General features: G+C 34.9%; 1 protein-coding gene across 1 annotated transcript in view; it reads left to right on the forward strand.

Annotated features, from left to right (window-relative positions):
• The first annotated feature begins 777 nt into the window (after positions 1 to 777).
• Positions 778 to 13,395, forward strand: part of LOC120539495 (phosphatidylethanolamine-binding protein 4) — a 620,910-nt gene continuing 608,292 nt past the window's right edge. Inside the window, exons 1-2 of the mRNA XM_039769605.1 lie at positions 778 to 813; positions 7,533 to 7,689. Coding sequence (XP_039625539.1) covers positions 7,550 to 7,689 — 140 coding nt within the window. The 5' untranslated portion in view covers positions 778 to 813; positions 7,533 to 7,549. The remainder of the gene's footprint in view (positions 814 to 7,532; positions 7,690 to 13,395) is intronic.

Below are 13,395 nucleotides of genomic sequence, written 5' to 3' on the forward strand. Positions count from 1 at the left end.
GTCACATCCTGTCCTGAGATGGCAAAGAAGATCTTACCGGCTGCTTGATCTGCTTGCAATGATACTGGTATATGTGCATATGTATGTATGTGTACATTTTTTATTTATTTATTTATTTTTTTTTTTTAAGGAGACTGTTTAACATCATACCCTTGGTTTATTGTATTAGGGCTTAGTATGCTTAGCCAGGGCTACTGTTTAACATTATTCCCTGGGTTTACTCTCTTGAGGCTGTTTAAGATTATATTTTATGCTTATTTTATTTAGACTGTATTCTCAATAGATATCTCTATTTTAATTCTGATACGTTGCTGCTGGGGGGCTTGTTTTGTTTTGGATGTGCTCTGTCTCTAGGTATGTCTGAGGACTGGGACTTTGTGAAGTGGGACCCAGCCCCATGTGGAGAGGCAAAATGGGGGGGTGGGGGCACTAGTGGGGGAGAGAAAGAGAGCAAGCTATCTCTAATCTGTCCTATTAGTCCTTATAATTATAAGTACCAAGGTAACAATAGGCTTCATGGCAATAACTTTTGGGAAAATTGGAAATTAAGGTCAAGACTGTCTTAAGACTACAAAATGATAACAAAAGTTCAGAAGGAATGTTTCCATGACCGAACAGTTAACTTTGAGAGCTGGAATGTTAAAGTTCGGAATTCCAAATTAAAGAGAAAGAAAGTTTTCTCTCACACAACAGGTCTAAACGCTAAAATATTATTTTTACAGGAGACCCACTTATTAAGCAAGGATCCGTTTTGGCTGCACAGAGACTGGACAGGTCAAGTATTCCATTCCAGCTTTACAAAGAAAACTAAAGGTGTGGGAATTCTTATCCATAGAACAATCTCATTTGTAGTATCAGATGTAGTATCTGATCCTGAAGGGAGCTATTTGATCGTCATGGGTAATTTATTTAACTGTAAAGTGATTTTGATAAATATCTATGCACCCAATGTGGATGATAGGGACTTCATCCAAAATGTATTTTCATCCATTCTCAATGTGAACACTCATAAAATTATAATGGCTGGGGACTTTTAATTGTGTTTTAAATCCAGACCCAGATAGGTCTCCTGCCACAGGGGTGATGACATCTAACACTGCAAAGACAATTACACAGTTTGTAACTGATCACAATTTATCAGACCCAGGGAGATTTCTATAACCAAACTCAAGAGCATATTCCTTCTACTCACCAGTGCATCACTGCTACTCAAGAATTGATTATGTCTTTGTAGATAACAATTTCTTGACCATGAGCTATTGTTATCTCTGACCATGCTTCTTTGATCATGAAGCTAAAATTATTTTGCCCCACATACAGTTGTGCTTGAAAGTTTGTGAACCCTTTAGAATTTTCTATATTTCTGCATAAATATGACCTAAAACATCAGATTTTCACTCAAGTCCTAAAAGTAGGTAAAGAGAAACCAGTTAAACAAATGAGACAAAAATATTATACTTGGTCATTTATTTATTAGAAAAAATTTTCCTCAATAAATAAATGACCAAGTATAATATTTTTGTCTCATTTATTTAACTGTTTTTCTTTATCTAATTTTAGGACTTGAGTGAAAATCTGATGATGTCTTAGGTCATATTTATGCAAAAATATAGAAAATTTTCAAGGGTTCACAAACGTTCAAGCACATCTGTACTCATCTCACAGCTGGCGTCTTAACCCAATTTTATTAGCAGACGAGAACTATACAGAATTTATATTCAAGCAAACTGATTTTTTTTAGAGACAAATACATCCTCAGAGGATTCTGTAGGAGTGCTCTTGAAAACCCTGAAGTATTTCTTAAGTGGACAGATTATCTCATATATTTCCCACAGAAGTTAATTGGAAACCAAGAAGGTATCAGAGGTAATCAGTGAAATTAGTAGAATAGATCAATAACACAACAGGTGTCCAAATGAGGCAATTCACAGGGCAGGACAGGCTCTGCATTCAGAACTCAACCTCTTGACAACTAAAGAAACAGAACAACTCATTTTTAAATCAAGACATAATTAACATGAACATGGAGAGAAAGCTAATAAGATCTTAGCTCAACAAATCCACAAGCAGGAAGTTTGCAAAGCAATCACAGCAATCACCAACACAGACAGAGACAAAATCTTTGACTATAAAAATATAATCCACACATTTAGAGACTACTATAAGTCCTTATATTCTACTGAGTTTAAAGAAGACAAGACACAACCTAATGCATTACAGATACCACAGCTAGATACTCTCATTGCAGAGGAATTTGATAAACATCTGGCACTCTCAGAATTACTAAATGCTTTAAACTCACTTTAGAGTGGGAAAGCAGCAGATGGTTATCCTGCCGAATTTTATAAGAAATTCTCAATGAAGCTAGCTCCCCTTTTGTTAGCAACATTTACAGAAGCTAGAGACAATACACTTATACCTCAAATTTTTTGCCAAGCATTAATTACCATCTTTCCTAAGCAAAATAAGGACTTATTACAATGTGCATCATACAGACCATTTTCACTTCTGAATAATGATGTTAAGATACTCTGCAACGTCCTAGCTAGAAGAATTGGGAAAGTATTTCCTTCGGTAATATCACAAGACCAAACTGTATTTAGTAAAGGCAGACACTTAGCTTCCAATTTTTGACTCCTGTTTAATGTAATTTATAAACCCACAAAGTCTAACTCCCTGGAGATATTATCATTGGATGCAGAAAAAGCATTTGATATACTACCTTTATTCTACATTGGAGAAATTGGGGTTTGGCCCAAACATTTACAAATGGATCAAACTACTGTATACCAGTCCAGAAGCTTCAGTTTGTATTAACAACATTACTTGAGACTACTTCAAACTAGAATGTGGTACTAGACAAGAATGCCCCTGTCACCACTGCTTTTTGCAATCGTCATTAAGACACTGGAAGTTCACTGCTGAAATGCTTATGAGATAAAGGGGATTATCAGAGAAGGACTTGAGCAGAAGATTTCTGTATATGCAGATGATACGGTACTGTATACAGTATATCAGATCCACAAAATACTGTGCCTGTAGTCCTAACAACACTAACAGAATTTCAAAAGATTTCTGGTCTCAGAACTAATTTGAATAAAAGTGTGTTCTTTCCAGTGAATTCTCAAGCACACAATATTAGATTGGACACCTTCCGTTTTATCATAACAGATCAGTTTAAATACCTAGGGGTAAACATCACAAGTAAGCATAAATCTCTGCTCTTTATTAACAAAACTTTGCCGTCTGATGGAAAAAATTAAGCAAGACTTGCATAGATGGTCAACCCTTCATCTCACTTTAACTGGAAGAATTAACATTGTCAAGATGAATATCTTTCCTAAGCTTCCTTTTCTATTTCAAAACATTTCAATATACATCAATAAATCATTTTTTAAGAAATTATATTCGACCATAACCTCATTTATTTGGAATTCAAAACATCTATATATCCAAAGGGCGACACTACAAAGACCTAAGGCGGAAGGTGGCATGGCTCTACGTAACTTTCAATTTTATTACTTTGTGGCAAATATATAAGCAATAAAATCCTGGAGATTGACACAAATAGATGAACATACACAGGCTTGACTCACAATAGGAATAAAATCCTACAGTACTTCTTTATATTCCTTGCTTTGTACCCCAATAAGTACAAGTCATCACAAATATACTAACAACCCAATTGTGCTTCACTCATTCAGAATATGGAACCAATGTAGGAAGTATTTTAAGATAGAGACAATTTTATCTGTGGCACCTCTCCATTTAAGAATCACCTTTTTCCAACCTTTCAAACATATGCAGTTTTTAATGTCTGGTAAACATTCGTGATTAAATCACTTGGAGACTTGTACATAGCCAATGTCTTTGCATCCTATGACCAATTACACTGCAAATTTAACTTTCCAGCAACACATTTCTTTCACTGCCTTCAAATTAAAAACTTTGTTAAATGAAATCTTCCCAATTTTCCTCACCTCCCACCTACCTCTATGCTGGAAAAATTATTGATCAGTCTTGAGGACTCGGACAGCATCTCCGTAATATATAAAACAATTTTACAGTACCTCCCTTTCAAAGATCCAAGAGTCCAGTAGAAAAAGGATCTCTCACTCAACATCTTAGAAAAGGAGTGGAGGGCAGCAATGCACAGAATTCAGTCAAGCTCCATATGCACAAGGCATATAATTATTCAATTTAAAATTATGTATTGAGCACATCGGTCTCGTTTAAAATTGTCCAAAATGTTTCCAGGTGTTTATTTGATCTTTGGACTTCAGGCTTTACGCATTATATAGTTTATGTCTACATGTTGTCATTTATTACTAAAATATGAATAACATTTCTGTTTTAACAATGTGTTTACACAGATTATTGTAGAAACGGAACAGAATGAAATGCATGTGTTCCAAATAACGATCTATTATTTTCATTCTAAAATTCCAGCACTTCACTCCCAGATAATCAAGGCTGGAACTGGGAGAAATTTGTGCCCGTTCTGTGGCGGTGGGGGGATGGAATAATAGGCTGCTTGCTGCTTGTCTTGATCGGCACATTTACAAGACAAAAGACGCTGACGGAGAGGTGCAAAGGGATTTAACATGGGCCGGATTTACGAGTTTTTTCATAGGCTTTGGTAATTCTAGTGTTAAAGGATAAGTTTGGTATTTTTCAGGTCAAATTTCACCATAATGGTATATGTTAATTAGCCACATAAAACTGCATTCTAAAGTGAATTTTTTATCTAGTCTACACTTGTCTCAATGTGAAGGAACATTTCTGAGGCAAGCTTGTGATAAAAGAAGTACTGTTTTCTTGAGATAAGGATGCATATCTTGTAGGCAGTGGGCGCCATGGGTGAAGTTTTGATGCCTGTGGACTGCATTGTGGTGAGCAGCACATGTAAGAGTTTCATTGTATTGTATACGTCTGAACTGAATTGATTACGGTGCATTTAATTTATTAGTAAAATCATTTTTGTAAGAGCCATGCCACCTGCACATCTGCATTGCATTCACAAGACCAATCAACACTCCACATTAAGTGCTGGCATGTCCTGCATGACAAAAAAATGTTGAAAAAATGAAAATGACAATATAGAGCCAAATCATAATGAAATGGAGTGAAGCTCCACAAACCAATTTTTGAATTTTACAGTGTATGATGATTAGCTTATGCTGAGGATATGGTAAGAAAAGAACTGAGGACAGTGGATTTTGAATGAGTAAACCCACTGACATGCACTGATGTCAAATCAGTCCATAAATACTCAAAGAAAACATGCAAATATCATTCAGACTTGAGCGCTGTGAGGCAGTAATGATAATTCTGTGCTACCACTCTGCCAATGCTAAGAAATTGCAATTCACATTTGGACCTCAACATTCAATAAGGTCAATAACAGCACTCCGAGAAGACTCTTTGTGGTGAAACCACACTCCTGGCCTTGCATGGGACTGCAGAGGAAGACAAACCAAACACAGCCAGTCTTCTTTTAAAATGTATAAATCTCACAAAATGTTTTGCTTTTTTTTTGCCTTCTAAAAATTACATGAATATGCTATTTTGTAACATGTTTGCAATTTTAAAACCTGGATCAATAATTTTTTTTTAAGTATTCTTTTTATCTACTAAGTGTTATGCTTCTTTTACCATATTTAAAAAAAGAAAGAAAAACACAATAGCAGCTATTTTTTAAAAAAATTATGAAAAACGCCACAGCAGCTATTTTTGAAAAAAATTATGAAAAATGATTCACTTTAGAACACAGTTTCATGTGGTAAATTAATACATACCATGATTTTGAAGAAATAACTTTGACTTACAAACTACTGAACTTATCCTTTAATTAAGGAACCTTGCAGTGCAGTACTCGCTTCTCTTCTTCAGTATTTTTCATTCCAGTTAATTGGCTTCAAAGGAATAAACAAATAAGAATATTTGACAAGTGAGAGGAGACCATTTAGTCTATTAAGCTTGTTTGTTTAGCTAATAGCTAAGCTGTCCCAGTATCGTATCCAAATACTTCTTAAAAGTTGTCAAGGTTTCTGCTTTAGCTAAATGGCTTGGTAATTTTTTTCAAATTCCCACAACTGTTTCCCTAAATCTTGCATGAAAACAAACCATAGAAAGAGATTTCCGTCCAAGCTTTTACAAAACATATTGACTAAGACTTACGAAAATCAGTGGTTAGTAATAGTGATGAGCAAAATGATTAATGTGAAACTGAATTTGCATCAAAGCTTTGCTGCACCAAAAATTTGTGAAACAAATTGTTTTTCGCAACAAGTGAAAGTCTTGCCATTAGCATGTATCTTCATCTGTCTGCAACATTTTTTTTCCATATGTAAAGCCATGGCATAATTTATTCTGAAAAATAACGTGGCTGGAGAACACTTGATGAACTAGCAGTTTGAATGCTCTTCTTCCCTGCTAAAATCCTTTGGGATTATAATGTGGCCACAGACTGTCCACCAGATGGATCCTAGTTGCGATTGACTTATGTATTTGGGGAAAAAAAGCACAGATGGTGTTACTGAGAATATCTAGAGCAGCACTCTGAGAAGACTGTTTGTGGTGAAACCACACTATGGGGGAGGAGCACTAATATGGGACGAGCCCTGGAAGATCGAGGCAGTTTTGGAGAGTGGTTAAGGAAGACTATAGTGGTTTTGACTACAGAATATCCCTTAGGGAGCAATATCTGTTTCTTTCCCACCCAAAGAAACATTAAAAAAAGAAAAACTATTCTTGGTAAGTTTCTTGTTTCGCAGTTGTGAAATTGCTTGCAAAACCAAATGCAGCTCGAAACTCTGTTTTTTCACTCATCGCTAATTAGGTGAAGCTGAATGTCATTAGTAAATATTACTGGAGGATCTGACACTGGGCCACAGAACAGCCAGTGCTGAATTTGATGACAATTTCACACATTATTTTTCTTAAATTTACAATGATCTGGTTCTTCAAGTCTTTGAAGTCTTGACTCTTTCGAGGAGAATGAAAGTTTGGCTCCAAACATGCTTCATGGAAGATCTTATGTTTTCTATATTCCGGCCCACTTACTTCTTCATCAGTTATGCTTAGAGAGGTGATAAGCTTTGGCCTTATTTGCTCTATATATGAACACTGTGGTCTGCTTTGTAAACATCTCTTGTTTGATTTTGCCATTTTACTTTGAACTTACTATTGTATGGTGCCATGTTATCATTAGTATGTCTTGTAAAATGAAGATATGTGAAATAAGTTAATTAAAGAGCATGTTAAAAAATTTTGTGTAGGTAGAGATTTGTAAGAAGTCCCTTAAAAATGTGCCAGATTTTGAATGTCATTTCCCCCTTGTTAGCAGTGCAGTTCTAGAAATGTACAAAAGAAGTTGCACTTGGATTTGAAACAGAGAAGAAACGTGATGCTCTACTGTAGAATATTGTGTGTATTAATTTAGAAGTATAGCTACTAAGAAAAATTTCAGAGCTATCAAAATATTTTTTCTAAATTTTAACAGAGTAACAACTTTTTTTTTTCTTTTTCAGTGAGAGGTGTAACAACCATGAAGTGTCATATGATCATTTTTTTTCTCATCTTGGGATTATGCTACTGCTTCACATCAAATGTTTTTGCTGGTGCACCCTATGAGGATGATATCTGCATACAGGAATCACTGAGAGCTAGTGATGCTGATTTCTGTAGGTGAGTCACAGTTCTCTCTGTTTTTAATTTTTTGACAGGAGAGAAAAATGAATGCATTTTTACAGTAACTAGACAAAAATTATTATATGAAAGTCTCCATGAGCTAGGTTATCCAAATATATTTTTTGCATTACTTCATGCACCGTGGAACGTGAAAAATAACATTTTTTAAAAAAGCAAAAGCGTTACTATTGCTATTATGTTTTTAGAAAATTTGTAAGGCTTATCTCCGTCATCAGACATGAATCGCTGGCTAATGCATGCTTATAGTCTGAAAACTATTGCGTCTGCTTTAAATACATTTTTTCATACAGTAAAAACGCTAGTGTTTTGGTTCCTATTAATCCAAACAAACACTTTAATTAAAATTCCAACACATATTAGTGTAGTAGTAATTTTTTAGGCTTAGCCAGGTTGGATACATGCTTCCTAAATTCTCTTACTCCACATTTTGTTATCTGAATTTTGAGATGTATATTTTTGTCATGTCCAGTGCTCTATTAATGCTACTACTTTTATATTATGTTTGCCTTTTTGGATTCATTCTCTCAATCACTCAACAAAAAAAATATATTTTTCACCTTTTGGTATACCTATGCAAATCATTGTTGTTTATCCTCACCATCTGATTTATTACTTCCATACATCTCCTACTCTCTTCATTTATCTTCCTCTCTCCCAGCAAAACTCTGTATGTTCTTCTATATTCTTATTCAATTTAGTTTAATAACATCTTTTGACACACACTACCCCTTAAGATCCCTATAATTATTATGTAATAATTGAGCAAGTCTAGTATAAAAAATTGAACATTATTGCATAATCTGTAGAGTAAGGAAGAATAGTGTTATGAACATTGGTGTACTCAGGAAAAAAAGGTGTGAGGCCTTTAAAAGACCCATAGATCAGTCCAAAATCTTCACTGCCTCACTGGAGACAGGCATTTCCCCACATATCCTGAACTCAAATGTTACAGACAGACTTTTTCCTACTCAGGCCAAAATATATTTTCCTTCAAAATACTAATTTAAACGTCCAGAAATGCAAACAAATGTCTAGAAGGAATTGGAATTGTGAAAACATGTGGCTTGATAGACAAGGTTGAATACTGTCTTTATAAATGTTGACCTATTTGTTTATAATTAACATAAGAACAAAAAGAGGCAAAAAAGGGTTTGCCTAAAAAATGTAAAGCAACCTGGAGTTAAGCAAGTCCCAGGCAAAATCTAGTAATTGCAGAGCCAAAACCAGATGCAGTAAATCAGAAACCAGGAAAACAATATTCAGTTATAACACTCTTTGAAACAACAATGATCTGCTGAAGATTGTACTCAGCCTCCCACTATATAGGCTGAGGGCTGTCTTTTGGTCGAAATGTCAGGATAGACCCACCTCTTAGGGTATGTTCACCCTTTGTCATGTGGCATTAAACAGTAGATTCAAAATTTTGTATTGTTGCTCTTTTGAAAGAGGCACCATTAACAGTGAATCAAATCTTCCGTAAGTGTGGAACTAATAGAAACAAAAGTTAATGTTCCTCATCCCTGCCTATTTGAGATGATAGGCAGGTATTAGCAGCCTCTGGGGTCACCTCAAAATCTTGTCCCTAGAAAGAGACAGGTAGTGATAGTGGAAGATTCAACCATTTGGAGAATTGAGGAAACAGGTTTGCTCCAGAGACAAATAGTCTTGTAATGGTGTGTTGTCTTCTGGGTGCACAGTTAGGAGACCTGGCTGGAAAGGTTCATAGACTCTTGGCCAGAGCGGGGATGGATTAAGTTGTCATTGTCTATGCTGAAACAACTGACCTGCCTAAGCATAGTGTCTGCAATCCATATTTTAAGATTTAAGTATCAAACTGAAACACAGAAGTAACAAGGTGGTCTGTTCAGGGATTCTGTGTCTGTCACGGGGCAGTCCAGATAAAACTGAGAAAAATAGAAGGATTAATGTGTAGCTCAAATCTTGTAAAAGGGCAAAGGAGAAACATTGTGACTCAAAGACATTGTACTGTTGACTATGTGGAACAGGTAATTTTCAAGCCATGTTGGTAAGGATTGAGCAATATGTATTTTCAGCAGAGAGGTTATTGATTAAGTAAAGACTGTTCATATGATTTAATGTAGAATAGAAGAAGTTACTAGTGAGTATGTCAGTGTGTTGGTTTGTATTTAATTGCCACCAGAGTTTGTAACGCAGTGTACTGTTGGATGCACATATTAAACATTAAAACACTGGGCTCAGGAAGGAAAAGTTCTGCAGTTCTTCATGGAAAAAAAGCTTGATTGTGCATTTGCACAGCTGAGCTCTTCTGAGTTTTTCTGGCCTCTCAGGAAAGATACTATTGGCAGACTAGCTCAAACACAGGCTTAACATTTGGCGTTGCCAAGGATAGTTTCATCAAATACAATTTTTATATTTCACATGTACAAAGTTAATATTTTTATTCATTTTAATTTATTTTTGCTCCTCTAAGTTTGGTGACCCTACCCCCCCAAGCAACATTACAATGTTACATTACATTTTCAAATGTATTTCAGGCTGGGCTGCTAGTTACCTTTTTAAGGTATGAAAGTTGTTTGGCCTTTACAAGTAAAAATATGTTGCAGGCGGAGTGGTGACTCTGAGGCTAGGGATCTGCATTGGCAATCGGAAGGTTGCCAGTTCGAATCCCATAAATGCTAAAAGGGACTCTGCTCTGTTGGGCCCTTGAGCAAGGCCCTTAACCTGCAATTGCTGAGCGCTTTGAGTAGTGAGAAAAGCGCTATATAAATGCAAGGAATTATTAAATTATTAATTGATTAATGAAGTATATATTAAGTTGTTTAAATAGAAAATACTTTATAGGAGTGTTTTGACTTGTAGAATTTATGTTATACTGTATTAAATTCAAATATATTGTATGCTGGTAAATCTAAAAAAAATATTATTAGTTATAATTAGCTATACAAGGGACAAAGTCTACAGTAGGTAAGACTCTATTATATATATATATATATTTGAACAAATCAATGTTAATATTATTAAGCTTTATTTTAATTTAAGTATGTTTGTAATTTCCTGTTTTGTTGGGAGCAGCCTATGATTAAGTGATTTGCTTTTTTTTTTTTAACTAGAGTAATCTATGTTCATTTATGAAGCATATCTGCAATCTTTGCTCTTTCTTTTTTCTATTCCGTTGTGATATGTAAAACATGATGTCAGACAGATGAGTCTCTTTTCTGTTGTGAGGTCTTAAGATGTGTCTCCCCTGTTTAGTTGCATCTGTATTGCTTAATTTGAACCTATGGTTGATTACTCATTGGTTGTTATCTGTTGCCTACACTAGTCCACCCCAAGACTTAAGACAAAATCAGACTCGTTTAAATGATGTGTGCTGGAAAAATTGATAGTGTAACAGGGCGTTTAAGAAGTTACCAACTGCAAAAGATTAAGAGGATGCTTTTATCAAAAAGATTTTCAGTGTACATGGATTCCAAAAACAGTTATTTCTAAAATTTGGTACCAAAATCCATCCAATGTCTAGTCATTAAAGTGAGTCTGGGGTCTTTTCATTTCACTTTCTTTATCTCTCTTTCCACAAGATAATATTAAATGAGATGTACAGCAACTCTGCTTTTATTGTTGCGGATCAGGGTAATTTAAGAATAATTAGCCTAAGCCAGTAGAGATAATAAGTAATCACACAAGTGTTTGTTCAGAAGCTTATGTTGCTAATGATTATGGTGGATTACTTGTCATTAATGGTTTTCAAGCATTATAATTATGTTTAGTAAGTTTTTTGATTCTTAGGATTTAATTGATTCCTTCTCTGCAAAAAACTTTTTTTAGTTCATTGATAGTGGATTAACTAAAAATTTCCACACTTTCTTTATCCATAAATTTACAAATTCTGTCTGTAGAAGGAGGTCCCATAGGAAAGGGTTTAATAGAGTATATAATCTTAGTTATTAATCTTCAAACTGGTTGTCTTTATTCAGAAAAGTAACATATGTGTTTTAATCTCCTGAACAGAAATGTATTTTTGGTTTTTACTTCGCTTCATCAACACTTGCCTTTGAAGTTGAAACTACATACCCAGGTTGTGTATCTCATTTAATGCATTCCTCTGGAGACAGAATGAGAGAAAGAGACTGAGACTGTAATTTAACAACATGTTTTTTTCCGTCTTTCTTTTTAGGAGAGTAGCTGTTTTAACTCTGTAGCTAAAACTGTTATCTATGAGACATTAATTGACAACAGCCTGGGGAAAGTCTTGTTTTAACTCTTATTTAATGGATGTTAATAATGACTGAGGACAGGGGTATAAACTTTGACTATTTCTCGATGGTAGACATTTAGTCATTTCCATTTTATGATGAGGCAGACATAATTTTAGTCACTGATGCCAATTTATTATCCTTATTTGTAGCAATTTTAACTCAATATAGAATTAATCAACTTTGAATCATCCTCATTAAATGATCGAATACTGCCACTGGTGCTATCCCATGTAATTATAAATACATGTATAAAGACCTGCAGCGATGTCTGTGAATCTAAGTCTCCCCCAGCTCCCAATTCTGTAGATACTTTCTGCGGTCCATGGATTCAGGAATTTAACAAGCCATCCAGTTTCTTACTGCTGGTTTAAGCATCTCCTTGTGAAAGTACAGTAAATTAGGAAATACAAAGATGTTGCATTATATTTTAACTCTAAGAAGAGTCCTGGTGGTTTAAAATTTCTTCCATTTTACAGTTATTTTAGTGATGGTTTTATACTCTTGCCCTGATATATGCCTTACCACAATTTTATCACAGAGATTTACAAAGAGCATGTTGGACATCATGACTTGGTTTTTGTCCTGACGGGCAGTGTGAATTGTGGGACATTATATACATAGGTGTGTGTCTATTTAAACTGTGTTCAGTTCAATTCAGTTTGCCACAGACGAATATAGTCAAGATCTAGACACATATCAAGGATAACTAAAGCATATAGGATGCACCTGAGCAAAATTTGGAGTGCCGTAGCAAAGGGTCTGATTACTTCTATTAATGAGAGATTTCCGTTTTTGATTTTTAATAAATTAGCAAACCTTTCTGAAAACATGTTTTTAGTTGGTCATTATAGACTATTGAGTGTAGAAGTGTAGATTGTTGGGCAAAAATGGCAAATTTATCTATTTAAAATTAAATTTATGGCTTGAAGTGGGGTGGTTCAAACAACCTCCCCCCACCACTATATTAAAAAAAAAAAATCATACTTAAGTGGAGAGCACAGGCACTTGTGTGTCTCCCCCTCAGGCTCAGATTAAATCTACAACACAATAAAGTGTGCAGAAAGTTAAGGGGTCTGAATACTTTCTAAATCCACTATGTCACCAAGGGCCAGTTCAGTTCCTTGAGGGAGATTTCCATGAATATTGAGATTTCTTACATACTTTCCACTGATATACTGAGAAAAACTCTTGTATGGGAAAGTGGAGTATGTAGGAAGAAAAATATTTACAAAACACTGATTATTGTTGAACCACTTGTGTTCATCCATTACATGATGAGAAATGTGTGAACAATTTTGATTAGTGTCTAAATTATGATGTGTGCTACTCTTGTTTAACTTTTGCAGCCTGTGTTTCCCACTTTGCATCACAGTGCATAATGGTTGAAAACATTTGTTTAGTGAATGAAAGTTTATTTATAGTTTTGTAAAAAGAATGAATGAGA

This window comes from Polypterus senegalus, chromosome 11, assembly GCF_016835505.1.
Source record: "Polypterus senegalus isolate Bchr_013 chromosome 11, ASM1683550v1, whole genome shotgun sequence".
NCBI lineage: Eukaryota > Metazoa > Chordata > Cladistia > Polypteriformes > Polypteridae > Polypterus > Polypterus senegalus.